The sequence below is a fragment of the Nerophis ophidion genome, linkage group LG10 (assembly GCF_033978795.1).
Source record: "Nerophis ophidion isolate RoL-2023_Sa linkage group LG10, RoL_Noph_v1.0, whole genome shotgun sequence".
NCBI classification, from domain to species: Eukaryota; Metazoa; Chordata; class Actinopteri; order Syngnathiformes; family Syngnathidae; genus Nerophis; species Nerophis ophidion.
The window spans coordinates 14,478,323-14,494,275 of record NC_084620.1 but is presented as its reverse complement, the minus strand read 5'-3'; the positions used below and the strand labels follow the sequence as shown (position 1 = coordinate 14,494,275).

General features: G+C 39.1%; 1 protein-coding gene across 5 annotated transcripts in view; it reads right to left on the bottom strand.

Annotated features, from left to right (window-relative positions):
- Positions 1-15,953, bottom strand: part of LOC133560246 (phospholipid-transporting ATPase ABCA1-like) — a 277,208-nt gene that overhangs the window by 177,691 nt on the left and 83,564 nt on the right. For all 5 annotated transcript variants that reach the window (XM_061912560.1, XM_061912562.1, XM_061912559.1 and 2 more), the window contains 4 exons: positions 14,797-14,890; positions 14,584-14,725; positions 14,391-14,509; positions 7,379-7,503 (listed from right to left, as the gene is read on the bottom strand). In XM_061912560.1, coding sequence (XP_061768544.1) covers positions 7,379-7,503; positions 14,391-14,509; positions 14,584-14,725; positions 14,797-14,890 — 480 coding nt within the window. The remainder of the gene's footprint in view (positions 1-7,378; positions 7,504-14,390; positions 14,510-14,583; positions 14,726-14,796; positions 14,891-15,953) is intronic.

The following is a 15,953-nucleotide window of genomic DNA, read 5'->3' as shown; positions in this document are numbered from 1 at the left end:
AAAGTTGATTAAGCTTGTGCCATCGCAGCCAAGCCAACAGCTGAGGGTGACTTGCAATCAAAACAAAAAACAAATTGTCATGGTCCCGCTGGACCACAAGGATGAGCCCACATTCTGCTATTGGGACGGTTGCCTTCTGTCGCTAGAGGTGACGTCACAACGGGGCGTGCACAGGTATATGGGCTGTATCTGCGTCGCCATCTTGGACGCAGAGTGAAAGTCACGGTAGGGACGGTGACAGCCCTCCCGCCATGGAGGAAGACACAGCTTATATTGCGACAGGCCTCCCGCTAGGGGTAGTATTGTCCAAGGCTACCATGACAACAGACGTGTCCTTGTCTGGCTGGGGAGTGACGTTGTTGGGCAGGACTGTGAATGGTGTTTGAGTCCGGAACTAGCTTGGATTCACGTAAACGTATTGGAGCTTTGAGACATTTTTCTGGCTCTGCAGCACTTTCTGCTGTATCTCAGGGGTCGGCATGTTCTGGTAAAACAGACAACACAACTGTGGTGGCGTATATCAATTGCCAGGGGGGCACTCTTTCGCTTCGCTTTCACAGGCTTGCGCAGCAGGTGCACTTATGTTGCAGCACAAGGCTCCTGGGGGACTCATGTTCCAGGAATGCTCAACCAGGGGGATGATCTTCGGTCACGAGGAGAACATCTGTACAGGGAGTTGTCTCTGCATCCACAGCTGATGGAGCAAGCATGGTGCAGATACGGCTGGGCAGCCGTAGATCTCTTCACCTCGCGGACAAACGTAATATGTCCTCTGTTCTTCTCCTTGTCAGACACGGTTGCATCGATGGGAATGGACGCTCTAGCACAGTGGTCCCCAACCTTGGGCTGTATCCCTGTAGACTGTATTGATCTATATTGATATATAATGTATATATTGTGTTTTTTATGTTGATTTAATAATTTGAAAAAAAACAAAACATTTTTTAATTTTTTTTTATTTCTTGTGCGGCCCAGTACCAACCGGTGGTTGGGGACCACTGCTCTAGCACATCCCTGGCCAGATGTGTTGCTGTATGTGTTCCCCCCTTCAGCCTACTATCCACCAGTCTGGCCAGAGTCAGGGAGTGGGGCCTGTCACTGATTTTGGTCGCACCCGGATTGCCATTCAAACTTTGGATCGCCGAGATTGTGCAACTTCCAGATGGGGAACCCTGGCCTCTTCCTGCTCGGAGAGATCTACTGTCTCCAAAGGAAGGGGTGATCTACCAACCACAACTGAATCGGGTACCACTTTGAGACTGGCCCGTGAGAGGTGGAATTTAACTTCTACAGGTTTGCCTGATCGAGTCATTGACACTATTCAGAGTGCAACAGCCGCTTTCATGCATTCCTTGTATGACTGCAAGTGGCGTGTTTTTCTAAAAACTGTGTACTTTTTGGTACATCATGTCTTTCATTGCTCAGTGGTGGACCTGTTGTGTTTCCTGCAGGATTTGATGAAAACAGGGACGTCTTTTTCCATAATCAAGGTATACTTGGCGGCCATCTCCGCTTGCCATATGGGCAAGGGAGAGGAGCCAGTTGGGCAGCACCCTTTGGTATGCCATTTTATGAAAGGGGCACATCGCAAACTCCAGGTTTCCCGGCCATTGGTTCCTCCATGGGATCAGTCTGTGGTAATGGAGGCCCTTTCACATTCATTCAAGTCAATTGATGCTGTGGAAATGAGATTTGTTTCATTAAATACGGCATTGCTCTCAGCTTTGACTACACCAAAGCGTGTGAGTGACCCCCAAGCTTTTTCACTTAGCCCAGCTTGTTTACAATTTGCTTCAGGGCTGACAAGGGTCTGCATGTGGCCTAACCCTGCTTTTGGCCCAAGGTGATGGATCGATCTTATACAAACTCCGTTTCCATATGAGTTGGGAAATTGTGTTAGATGTAAATATAAACGGAATACAATGATTTGCAAATCCTTTTCAACCCATATTCAGTTGAATGCACTACAAAGACAAGATATTTGATGTTCAAACTCCTAAACTTTATTTTTTTTTGCAAAAAAGGCTTTTATCAATTACGCCAAATAGCGAAAGTGAAACCGCTTCTGTCAGGACATGCTCTCGAGAAATTAATTTATGCCTTTATCTCGAATCATTTAGACTACTGCAATGCCCTGTATGTAGGTATTAGCCAGGGTCCCTCGCCCGCATGCAGCTCGTGCAGAACTCTGCTGCTCGTCTGCTAACACAGACCCGCACACGTGCGCACATCACCCCTATATTAGCGTCCCTTCACTGGCTCCCTGTGCGTTACTGAATCAATTTTAAACTCCTTCTATTTGCTTTTAAATGTCTAAACAACCTCGCGCCAATATATCTCTCCGACCTCCTTCAGCCTTACTGCCCCACCCGATCCCTAAGATCAGCCGATCAGCTGCTACTGACGGTCCCTGACACAAGGCTGAAGCTTAGAGGTGACAGAGCTTTCGCTGCTGCTGCTGCTCCCAAGCTCTGGAACGACCTACCTCTGAGTGTTAGACAAGCCTCCTCTCTTCCTGTTTTTAAATCTCTCTTAAAAACATACTTTTATTCCTTGGCTTTTAACACCAAGTGATATCCATCCTGCAATGGCACCCCATTATACTCCTGCTGTGAACCTGTTTTTATGTTTTATTTATTTATCATGTTCTGTTTGTGTTTTGTTGTTTGCTCGGTCTTCGTATTATCTTTTAACCTGCCCATTGTACAGCACTTTGGCTACCCCTGTGGTAAATTTTAAATGTGCTTTATAAATAAAGTTGATTTGATTTGATTTGAAAAATAATTAACTTAGAATTTCATGACTGCAACACTTGCCAAAGTAGTTGGGAAAGGGCATGTTCACCACTGTGTTACATCACCTTTTCTTTTAACAACACTCAATAAACGTTTGGGAACTGAGGAAACTAAAAGTTCAAGTTTTGAAAGTGAAATTCTTTCTCATTCTGGTTTTATGTAGTGCTTTAGTCCTTCAACAGTCCGGGGTCTCGGCTGTCGTATTTTACGCTTCATAATGCGCCACACATTTTCGATGGGAGACAGGTCTGGACTGCAGGCGGGCCAAGAAAGTACCTGCACTCTTTTACTACGAAACCACGCCGTTGTAACACAAGCTTGCCATTGTCTTGCCGAAATAAGCAGGGGCGTCCATGATAACGTTGCTTGGACGACAACATATGTTGCTCCAAAACCTGTATGGACAATTCAGCATTAATGGTGCCTTCACAGATGTATAAGTTACCCATGCCTTGGGTACTAATACACCCCCATACCATCATAGATGCTGGCTTTTGAACTTTGCGCCTATAACAATCTGGATGGTTATTTTCCTCTTTGTTCCAGAGGACACCACGTCCACAGTTTCCTACTATAATTTGAAATATGGACTCGCCAGACCATAGAACACTTTTCCACTTTGCATCACTCCATATTAGATGAGCTCGGGCCCAGTGAAGCCAGCGGCGTTCCTGGGTGTTGTTGATAAATGGGTTTTTGCTTTGCATAGCAGAGTTTTAACTTGCACTTACAGATGTAGCAACCAACTGTAGTTACTGACAGTTTTATGAAGTGTTCCTGAGTCTATGTGGTGATATCCTTTACACACTGATGTCGGTTTTTGGTGCAGTACCGCCTGAGGGATCAAAGGTCCGTAATATCATCGCTTACGTGCAGTGATTTCTCCAGATTCTCTGAACCTTTTGATGATTTTACGGACCGTAGATGGTAAAATCCCTAAATTGCTAGCAATTGTTCATTGAGAAATTTTGTTCTAAAACTGTTTGACAATTTGCTTACAAATTGCTGACCCTCGCCCATCCTTGTTTGTGAATTACTTAGCATTTCATGGAAGCTGCTTTTATACCCAATCATGGCACCCAATTGTTCCCAATTAGCCTGCACACCTGTGGGATGTTCCAAATAAGTGTTTGATGAGCATTTCTCAACTTTATCCGTATTTATTGCCACCTTTCCCAACATCTTTTTCACGTGTTGCTGGCATGAAATTCTAAAGTTAATGATTATTTTCAAAAAAAAAATGTTTATCAGTTTGATCATCAAACATGTTGTCTTTGTAGCATATTTAACTGAATATGGGTTGAAAATGATTTGCTAATTTTAGTATTCCGTTTATATTTACATCTAACACAATTTCCCGACTCACATGGAAACGGGGTTTGTAGGTGTATCACTGTAGGGTTGAGGGCCTTTCATCCTCCTCCATTTGCATTAGTGGAGGAGCAGAGGTTTAACTTGTTGTGCCCTGTTAGGACTTTGAACAGTGGAGTTCAGAAGAGTGGATCATCTGTTTGTGTCATGGGCCACACTTCATAAAGGCAAACTACTTTCTAGACAGATGTTGTCTCACTGGATTGTAGAGGCCCTTTTGCTGTACTATACTTGTTAGGGAGTGCAACCTTAATTTGTTGGTATCCTCGTCGCATAGGTTCAGTAACCAACAAAGTGTCAAAATCTCTTGGTATCATCAGAAGAATCAGGGGTTTGGTTCATCAGGCACGCCTCTTAATTCTTTATTACAGTTTAATTTATCAATATCTTATCTATTGCAATATTGTGTGGGCTAGTACATATCCATCAAATTTACACAAATTAATCATTATGCAAAATAAATTTGTAAGACTAGCTACCTCCTATCTATTGAGCTCCATCTGCTCCTCTGTTTAGAAAATTAAATGTACTATTTATAATACCAACACAGTTCAGTCCTATTCTTTTATCTATAAATGTACTTACCTCCCTATTACGTTTCCCTACATCTTCCAAAGATTATGTTGTCTGTCTATCTGTGTTGGCCCTGCGATGAGGTGGCGACTTGTCCAGGGTGTACCCCGCCTTCCGCCCGATTGTAGCTGAGATAGGCGCCAGCGCCCCCCGTGACCCCGAAAGGGAATAAGCGGTAGAAAATGGATGGATGGATGGATTTTAAGACCACTTCGAAAGTTCATGATCATAATACCGGACAAACTGATAATCTCTGTGCTATCCTTGGCCGTATCACTCCTAGCCAATTTTCCAATAAACACAGGTTCTTTACTCTAGAATACTCAACTATGTATTGCAAACTCCTCATCTTCACTCAATAATTTTAAACATAGATTAAGGACCAGCTTGATGAATCAACATTCTCCATTTGTTTCTACCTTATAACGTAGCCCTATACGTCCTCACCCACACATACACCTCGACTCAATCCACACAGGGTTGACTACTTGTCTTATTTTTCATATACTATGCTTAATTTTGTTTGTTAATTTACTGTTTTAGGTGAGAATGTATTTATCATTACTCATTTCTTGTCTTTATGCATTTCAACAATGTTACCTTTTGTACTGTTTACATTGTGCAATTAAATAAATAAAAAATACAAATAGACCAATGCTGTAACATATACCAGTGACCTGTTGTAATAAACACTTGTGTAATATTCCACAAAATAGGACCTCTAATTGTTCAACAAAAGAATGTGAGTAGAGTCTAACAAATATCAATGAGGAAAATGTGGGGATTTTTTTTTACATATCCACCAACGTTTAATGTATAAAAAGCTATAAACAGTGTTTGTAAATGTGACTACATGTATGACTCTTTCACATGGTGGAGTTCATACGGCAATATTTGTATTGTACGTTTTTGTTATAGCTGATGTTTTAATCTTCCCATTATGTGATGGTTTATGTTGGAATTAATACAGGAAAAATACAAAATAAATCCAAAAGCTAAAATTAAAAGCAGTGTATCTTAATATAGAATTAATGAATGTGTCCCTTTTAAAATCCTAATTTGATGTGATGTGATGGAGTTCATGCAGGAAAAAACAACAATTCGACAGTATTTGTTGTTTTTTGTAAGTGTAAAGGGATATTTTACAAGTGTATCGTTTTATTACATCTGGCTGTTTAATGACATACTTACATATTTGGTGTGACGTGAGAGAGTCCATAGAGAACAAAAAAAAAATTGATGTAGTGTGAAGGCGTTAATACAGAAAAAAACATGATATGACAGAATTTTTCCTAAGTGTTAAAGTATGTACCATGAAAAAAATCCTGAAATGTGGCTGTTTAATGACATCTTTACATAATTGATGTGATGTGGAGGACTTCATACAGGAAAATAAAAATCTATGGTTGACAGTTTTTGTTATTTTCAAGTATAAAAGTATGTAATTTAAATAAATAAATCTGGCTGTTTTGATCATGTCTTTACATTATTTGATGTGATGGGTTCATACAGAAAAATGATCCAAAATTGAACAGTTTTTGTTTTTTCTTAAATATTGAATCATAGATACAGTATTTAGCAGGGATCTGTGTCCCTATTTAACTTGTATATACTGTATACTTTACGTAACTGTACAAGAGTTTTTTTTTTTTTTAATAGCTGGAGCTTCAAAACTCATTTTCATGTTGACTTCCGTGTGTTGTTAAAATACATGCCCCGGCCCGGAAATATTCATGTTCTGTTTTTAAATCCCGCTGGGATTTCATGCAAGGCCTCCTGCATTTTATTTTTGTTCTTGTGGAGTTTATCTTTGGAAGGGAAAATATGTGGCACTACACATTCAATAAATAAGTGATAGGGCAGGGAGGTTTGCAGGAGTGATTATTTGAATAATCAAAAAAGAATACAGCAGGACAAGATATGATGCAGCCGTCAGCAAAAGGCTGCAGGAGGGAAAATCAAGAGTTTTAGGCTGACAAAGATAACAACAACAGCAATAACAACATGAATGAAAGGACAAGGACAGAAAGTCAAAAGTTCATCGCTGAGCTACTGAATGGCAGACGTCAATTTGGACGTTGCTTCGACCAAACATGTTTTCTCTTTTCTGCTGTGCTATCTATAAAATGATCACCCTGCCTTATGTCCACTAGACTTTGTCTTTGTTTTTTTCTGTATTTAATTTCAGGGAGGAGCAATTGAATAAATTTTGTGTGTCATTCGTGTCAACAAACGAAAAGCAGGCTGTTTTTGTAAATTATTTTGAGTACTGGAGATTGCTCCCCCCCAAGGAACCCAAAGGGAGTTTTCATACATTTTAATATGTTTATCTTGCATGTTCTCCCCGTGACTGCATGGGTTCCTTCCAGGTTCTCTGGCTTCCTCCCACCTTTAAAAACATGCACCTGGGGATAGGTTGATTGGCAACCCTAAATTGGCCCTAGTGTGTGAATGTGAGCGTGAACGTTGTCTGTCTATCTGTGTTGGCCCTGCGATGAGGTGGCGACTTGTCCAGGGTGTACCCTGCCTTCCGCCCAATTGTAGCTGAAATAGGCACCAGCACCCCCCGTGATCCCGAAGGGAATAAGCAGTAAAAAATGGATGGATGGATGAAAAAATAACACTGAAGAAAAACTCACCTGTTCAAATACTTCCCTGAGGTCCAGGTCCTGCAAGAACTCCTGCTGGGCGTTTCCAAGCTCTTTTGAGTTCAAATGTGCTGAGAAGGTTTCGTTGTCCCGTAGAATGCTCCTCATCGGTTGACCTGCATTAAATAATAATTGTTGTTTTTCGTACTCAAACTCAGGAAAAGTTTGGCAAATACATTTGTCGACACCATTAAGCCACTTTAAAAAAATCTACAAATGTAAAGGCCTACTGAAATGAGATTGTCTTATTCAAACGGGGATAGCAGGTCCATTCTATGTGTTATACTTGATCATTTCGCGATATTGCCATAGTTTTGCTGAAAGGATTTAGTAGAGAACATCGACGATAAAGTTATCAAGTTTTGGTCGCTAATAAAAAAGCTTTGCTTTTACCGGAAGTAGCAGATGATGCGCGTGTGACGTCACTGGTTGTAGGGCTCCTCCCATCCTCACATTGTTTATAATCATAGCCAGTGGCAGCTAGAGCTATTCGGACCGAAAAAGCGACAATTTCCCCATTAATTTGAGCGAGGATGAAAGATTCGTGGATGAGGAAATTTAAGAGTGAAGGACTAGGGGAAAAAAAAAAAGGCAAGGGCAGTGAGAGTGATTCAGATGTTGTTAAGACACATTTACTAGGATAATTCTGCCTATTGTGTTACTAGTCTTTTAGTGAGATTATAAAGTACCTGAAAAGCGGAGGAGTGTGGCCACGGGTGTGTTGACGCCAGAGTCTCTGAGGGAAGTCACGCGGCTGCAGCAAGACGGAAGCTCCGTTGATGTCTCCGGTAAGAGCTGACTTATTACCGCAATTTTCTCACCGGAAACTGCCGGTTGACATTTGGTCCGGATCCATGTTCGCTTGACCGCTCTGATCCATAGTAAAGCTTCATCTTCGGGAATTATAAAAAATGAAACACCGACTGTGTTTGTGTGGCTAAAGGCTAAAAGCTTCCCAACTACGTCTTTCTACTTTGACTTCTCCATTATTAATTGAACAAATTGCAAAAGATTCAGCAACACAGATGTCCAGAATACTGTTTGATAATACGATTAAAGCAGACTACTTATAGCTTGGATCCGGCTGGAAAATAATGTCCGCTACAACCCGAGACGTCAAACGCACGTGTCATCATACGAGTCATCATACCGCAACGTTTTCAACACGACACTTCGCTGGAAATTTAAAATTGCAATTTAGTAAACTATAAAGGCCGTATTGGCATGTGTTGCAATGTTAATATTTCATCATTGATATATAAACTATCAGACTGCGTGGTTGGTAGTAGTGGGTTTCAGTACGCCTTTAAGGCAGGAAAGACAGAAGGAAGGGAGGGAGGGTGAGAGACAGAGAAACAGGGAAGGGGGACGAACGGACTAACAAACCTTTATCAGACAAACTTTTCAAGAAAAATAAAATTAAAACACATTTTTATATATGTTTGTACAGTGTATAGTTTATGAGGGACTATGTCTTAAAGCTTGCCTGGAAATGCGTCTGTGTCTCCCCCTGTGGAACTAAAGGAGGTTAGCGGCGTATAATAATTTTTTTAGCGCAAAAAAAAAAAGACAAAAAATAGCCCACAAATAAGAATAATCCAGACTAATACATTTTAGTAACACATGGTAAAGAGATATCATTTTTATTTTGTACAATTTAAATATAGTACTTTTTCATTATTTTTAACTTTTGGGGATAAAGAGTGAAAGTCATTGAAAAATTATTAAAGTACCAATATAATAGAAAACCAGGTCGCCTCTACATTGAAGCGATTATCATATATTTCTGATTTATAAGACCAAAAAACTTACAAAAATTGCAAATGAATGGATATATTTTAAATGATGTAAATTTCACAAACATTCCCAAATCATATTGATAATGAGCACGAGCAGTCATGTGATCCGTGGCAGGCTGGTGGGAAATACCTTCATCCTTTAACAAAAACAAACCTACCACTCACGACATACTTTGTGAGCGACAACGATTACATTGGGACAAATGATGATCCAGAACCTTTTATTTTTTTAACCTTAATATACAGAGGATGAGTAACAACTTTTAGAAGCTGTGTGCCAAACAGACGCAACTCAAGTGAAACATATGAGCATCATGCAGTATCATAGCTGAACAAGAAATACAACTTAAAACATAATAATCACTTGCTGTACAATGTCTGCTTTCACTGGGATGCTGACGGATAGGATATCCAAATCTTCCCGTTTAGATGAATAATAATTCACAATCCACGCGAACGGTGAAAAAAGAAGAAAAAGTGCTGCAACTGGCGTTTTTTTGTGTCTTTCTCGCCATCTCTGGGTCTAAATTGGATGTCCAAGTTGACCAACTTCTCAATTTAAGGCTATAACGATCTACTATTTAGGTGTGAGGCATGATTTATAATCTAGAATGAACTTTCACCAGTTTAGAAGCGGCAAGATACCGGCCGGCTCAATACAACACAAGCTAGTTACCTCACAGTGATCAATGCACCACCAAAAGTAGTTCCTTAACGTTAGCGCTTGTAATAACAATATCGCTTATTAGGGGTGTGGGAAAAAATCGATTCAAATACGTTGTGCGATTCAGAATCGATTCTCATTTTTAAAAAATCTATTTATTTTAAAAAGATATATATGTATATATATATATATATATATATATATATATATATATATATATTTTTTTTTTTAATCAATCCAACAAACCACTACACAGCAATACCATAACAATGCAATCCAATTCCAAAACCAAACCTGACCCAGCAACACTCAGAACTGCAATAAACAGAGCAATTGAGAGGAGGCACAAACACGACACAGAACAAACCAAAAGTAGTGAAACAAAAATTAATATTATCAACAACAGTATCAATATTAGTTATAATTTCAGCATAGCAGTGATTAAAGATCCCTTATTGAAATTATCATTAGACATTTATAAATATAAAAAAAAAAGAACAATAGTGTCACAGTGGCTTACACTTGTATCGCATCTCATAAGCTTGACAACACACTGTGTCCAATATTTTCACAAAGATAAAATAAGTCATATTTTTGGTTCGTTTAATAGTTAAAACAAATTTACGTTATTGAAATCAGTTGATAAAACATTGTCCTTAACAATTATAAAAAAAAAACTTAATCTACGACTCTGCTTGCATGTCAGCAGACTGGGGTAGATCCTGCTGAAATCCTATGTATTGAATGAATACAGAATCGTTTTGAATCGGAAAAATATTGTTTTTGAATCAAGAATCGAATCGAAATATTATAGAATCGTGATCCGAAGAATCTATATTGAATCAAATCGTGGGACACCTAAAGATTCACAGCTCTATTGCTTATATTTGGTTAATTCTCGAGTCACGAAATGTAAATTTGTTGGTGGTTTTTAGATGGTCTTGTGGGCGGAATAGAGGAGCCTCCGATGTTAGCTGACCTTTTTTTGTATTTATTTACGATTTCGAATGCCTAAAAGAGAAAAACATGCGTTCTTGTCTAACATAGGTATTGTGAATGATAAACCGCAGATTTTTCCCATTTTTGTGTATTTCCAGTATGACTGATCTACTGATATGGGCAAAAGCAAGGAGAGTTCCCCAGTGATTGATTGACTGGAACTTTTATTAGCAGATTGCACAGTTCAGTACAGATTCCATACAATTGACCACTAAATGGTAACACCCAAATAAGTTTTTCAACTTGTTTATTAAGTCAGGGTCCACGTTAATCAATTCATGTCGCGAATCTACGGTAATTACCTATCTCTATTGAAGCGGAATATTTAAAATGGCCGTTTGAAATTGTAGCGTTTTGTTGATATTTTCACATATTTTGCGAATTGGAAATGTAATTGGATATGGTTGAACAGCTAAAATGAAACACAGTTACGCATATAAATAGCTTATTTTTCCATTATACTGGTACTGTAAAGCATTTTCCATTTCTGCCATTTGTGTGGTTAAAAATGTATCGTTCTTCGCAATTAGCAGATATCTCCATTGTGAATAATGTTGAAAGTTGAATCCGAAAAACACAAGCACATTTAAACTGGAACTAAGAAAAACAAAAGAGGACAAGGTAACTACCTGTTGTTGTCCTAAACTTTTAATAAAAACCTGTATCGTGTCTGTCGCTAACGACCTTTTTGGACTTTCACCTCAGACACGCCATTAATTACGTGCATGTGATGGATTTTAATCTTGGATATTACCAACCCAGCGACCCACAAAATGCAAATTTGAAACGTTTTGTTGAATGACGGTGCGTCAGCAGCACCTCCCTCTTTCGCAATTTGCAAATTAGATCAGAATATTGTGGCGGACAAATTAGCTTAATGCAAAGCAGCAGCTTATCAAGACAAATGATCTGTCAAGTCTTCATGCAAAAAGACGTCGTAAATAATCACGCCTCGTTGTTTTGGACGGATAAACGAGGACAACACATCTCTGAACGTGTCATTCAAACAACACAAAGACATAAAGGCGTGACTGTTGCTGTTCTAACCTTTTTATGTTTATTAAAAAGGACGCAACGTCTTAAAATTGTTTATTCTTTGTCACACATACATAAAAACAGGTTGTCTCATATTTGGGGTCAACAGGTGTATGCATGTCAACCATCACGGTACAGCAAACACATTTTCCCCTGGTTTGGACTGGGACAAAAATATGGCCTTGGACTTTTTAGTCCAAACTGGCTCACTATAATCTAAGCGCAGATACCGTGCCAACTCAGTCCATATACAGACCCCGTTTCCATATGAATTGGGAAATTGTGTTAGATGTAAATATAAACGGAATACAATGATTTGCAAATCCTTTTCAACCCATATTCAGTTGAATGAAAAGTGGATTGGATTGGATTGAATGCACTTGGAAGACAAGATATTTGATGTTTAAACTCAAACTTGATTTTTTTTTTGCAAATAATAATTTACTTAGAATTTCATGGCTGCAACATGTGCCAAAGTAGTTGTTACATCACCTTTTCTTTTAACAACACTCAATAAACATTTGGGAACTGAGGAAACTAATTGTTGAAGCTTTGAAAGTGGAATTCTTTCTCATTCTTGTTTTATGTAGACCTTAAGTCGTTCAACAGTCCAGGGTCTCCGCTGTCGTATTTTACGCTTCATAATGCGCCACACATTTTTCGATGGGAGACAGGTCTGGACTGCAGGCGGGCCAGGAAAGTACCTGCACTCTTTTACTACGAAACCACGCTGTTGTAACACGTGACTTGGCTTTGTCTTGCTGAAATAAGCAGGAGCGTCCATGATAACGCTGCTTGGATGACAACATATGTTGCTCCAAAACCTGTGTGGATCATTCAGCGTTAATGGTGCCTTCACAGATGTGTAAGTTACCCATGCCTTTGGCACTAATACACCCCCATACCATCACAGATGCTGGCTTTTGAATTTTGCGCCTATAACAATCCGGATGGTTATTTTCCTCTTTGTTCCGGAGGACACCACCTCCACAGTTTCCAAATATAATTTGAAATGTGGACTCGTCATACCACAGAACACTTTACCACTTTGCATCAGTCCATCTTAGATGAGCTCTGGCCCAGCGAAGCCGGCGGCGTTTCTGGGTGTTGTTGATAAATGGGCATTGCTTTGCAGAGTAGAGTTTTAACTTGCACTTACAGATGTTGCGACCAACTGTAGTTACTGACAGTGGTTTTATGAAGTGTTCCTGAGCCCATGTGGTGATATCCTTTACACACTGATGTCGGTTTTTGATGCAGTACCGTCTGAGGGATCAAAGGTCCGTAATATCATCGCTTACGTGCAATGATTTCTCCGGATTCTCTGAACATTTTGATGATTTTACGGACCGTAGATGGTAAAACCCCTAAATTCCTTGCAATAGCTTGTTGAGAAATGTTGTTCTAAAACTGTTCGACAATTTGCTTACAAATTGGTGACCCTCGCCCCATCCTTGTTTGTGAATTACTTAGCATTTCATGGAAGCTGCTTTTATACCCAATCATGGCAACCACCTGTTCCCAATTAGCCTGCACACCAGGGGGATGTTCCAAATCAGTGTTTAATGAGCATTTCTCAACTTTTTCAGTATTTATTGCCACCTTTCCCAACTTCTTTGTCACTTGATGCTGGCATCAAATTCTAAAGTTAATGATTATTTGCAAAAAAAACATTTTTTTATCAGTTTGAACTTTAAATATGTTGTCTTTGTAGCATATTCAACTGAATATGGGTTGAAAATGATTTGCAAATAATAGTATTCCGTTTATATTTACATCTAACACAATTGCCCAACTCATATGGAAATGGGGTTTGTATATATTGGAAACGGGGTTTGTGTGTATATATATATATATATATATATATATATATATATATATATATATACACACACACACACATACATACATATATGTATATAGATATATATATATATATATACACACATATATATACATATATATTTACATACACACATACATACGCTTTCTGCACTGAGGATTTCATCTCCATGAGAGATGTTTTGCTGGGTTTACCACCTATCAAGAATGTGGACATAAAAAATAGGGCAATGGTGCTGAATAGGTTTGAACCGGATTACATGATTCTAGTTGGCTAAAGTATTGAAAACACTATGTAAAGAATTAAACATGGAAACATTAGAATTTTGTTTTTGAATATAATAGAGCTTAACACAATTAACAAAGGATCCAAACTTCCCATGCAAGGTCAGCGCTTTTCTTCTTGTCACTCACACACATACAGAAGGGACTAAAAATAAGGGATGATCTTATATTTGGTAACAAGTGGTTTTGCTATTCACTTCTCCCCAAAGTGAGTCAGAGCTTTTCTTCTTGCCACTCACACATATACAGCAGTGACTAAAATGAGGGGTAATCCTATATCTGGGAACAGGTGGTTTCTATTCACTTTTCCCCAAAGTGAGTCAGAGAGTTTCTTCTCGTCTTTTCTGTATGTAAATATGGCTCTTTCAAATGCTCCTACCGTTCCTGGATGACAGGACCAAAGCCCATTGATTGGCGTCGTCAGCGAGTCGTCCGACATCGCTGAGAATGGATCTGTTGACCAGGAGGTCTTGCAGCTCAATTAGCATCCCGGAAATTCTACAAGATAATCCTGTTTAAAAGGATGTTGCTCTCAAAGACACAGTAACATGTTCATAACATTTGGCTCCTACATGGAGTTTTCAAAGTTGTTGACTTGTCCCGGCGTCTCCCCTGGTGTTGGGTGACTCCAACAGGGGTTGTCGAAGTTGCACACCGTGCTTTGGATCCAAGGCAGGATTCCCGCTGAGGGCATGGCTTTATTGGGGTAGTGGCCTGGTGGAAAAAGTGCAGTAGTTCATTCAGTAAATCTTCATCAAGGTTAACTTGACGTTTTGATGACTTACATTGGCCTTTGTGGGTGGGCTCGTTTGTGAAGCGAACCCACACCAGGATGAAGAACAAGAAGAGAGGCCAAACAATTTCCACGACTAACCGCACCTGCACAAACACAAAAGTGACACTCAGTCATGCCTTTTTTTTTAAGAAGCCACTGAGGTACATATTCATGAGGGTCATTTTGTTTGACATGAGAGCTTTGACCTCTAGCAGTTCAGTCCTAAAGAGGTACTCTCGAGATACAATAACAAGGTCTAACCTTTAAATGGTATTATTGTATCTCCAGAGTACCTTCTTTTGAAGACAATCACCAACCTAGGCCCTTGTCCAGCTTTTTGCTTCTTAAATCAAGAATCATACTGAATCTACATTCAGGACAGAATAATGGTTGTGAATCCATTTTTATTGAGCTGTCAAAGTACAATATATTAAAATATTCTCTTATATTTTAATATCTTGTTTGCATGCTGTCATAATATAGCTTAGTAAGTTGATTATTAAAATAAGTGATCTTTGGCAGAAGGCGCGATCATAATAATAGTATAACACATAATGTAAAATATGTGACTCGTTAATGAGCAAACAAACTGTGGAGTGTGGACCTTGACTGCGTGGATTATTTCAGGGTATAATGTTTATTTCTATGATGCAAAGTGGTGGTCATCCATTATAACCAGACTGGAGGGAGCCGGGTCACATGACTTACTGTACATAACACACCTATATGTTGCCTTGGTGTGTTCAAGTGTACAATAGGAAAGGGTATTTTTTTAATTGTTATGATGCAAGGTGGCGCTTGTCATTAATAAGTAGCACGATGAGCGATTACTATCAATTCCAACATTAATTAAATGACAAATCTATTTTGCTTGCATGCGGTTGAGGCTACCATTAACTAAAAGAACCCTTTTTCATATGAGTTGGGAAATTATGTTAGATGTAAATATAAACAGAATACAATGATTTTCAAATCCTTTTCAACCCATATTCAGTTCAATGCAATACAAACAAGGTATTTGATGTTAAACTTTTTTTTTTTTTGCAAATAATATTTAACTTGAAATTTCATGGCTGCAACATGTACCAAAGTAGTTGGGAAAGGGCATGTTCACCACTGTGTTACATAACCTTTTCTTTTAACAACACTCAATAAACATTTGGGAAC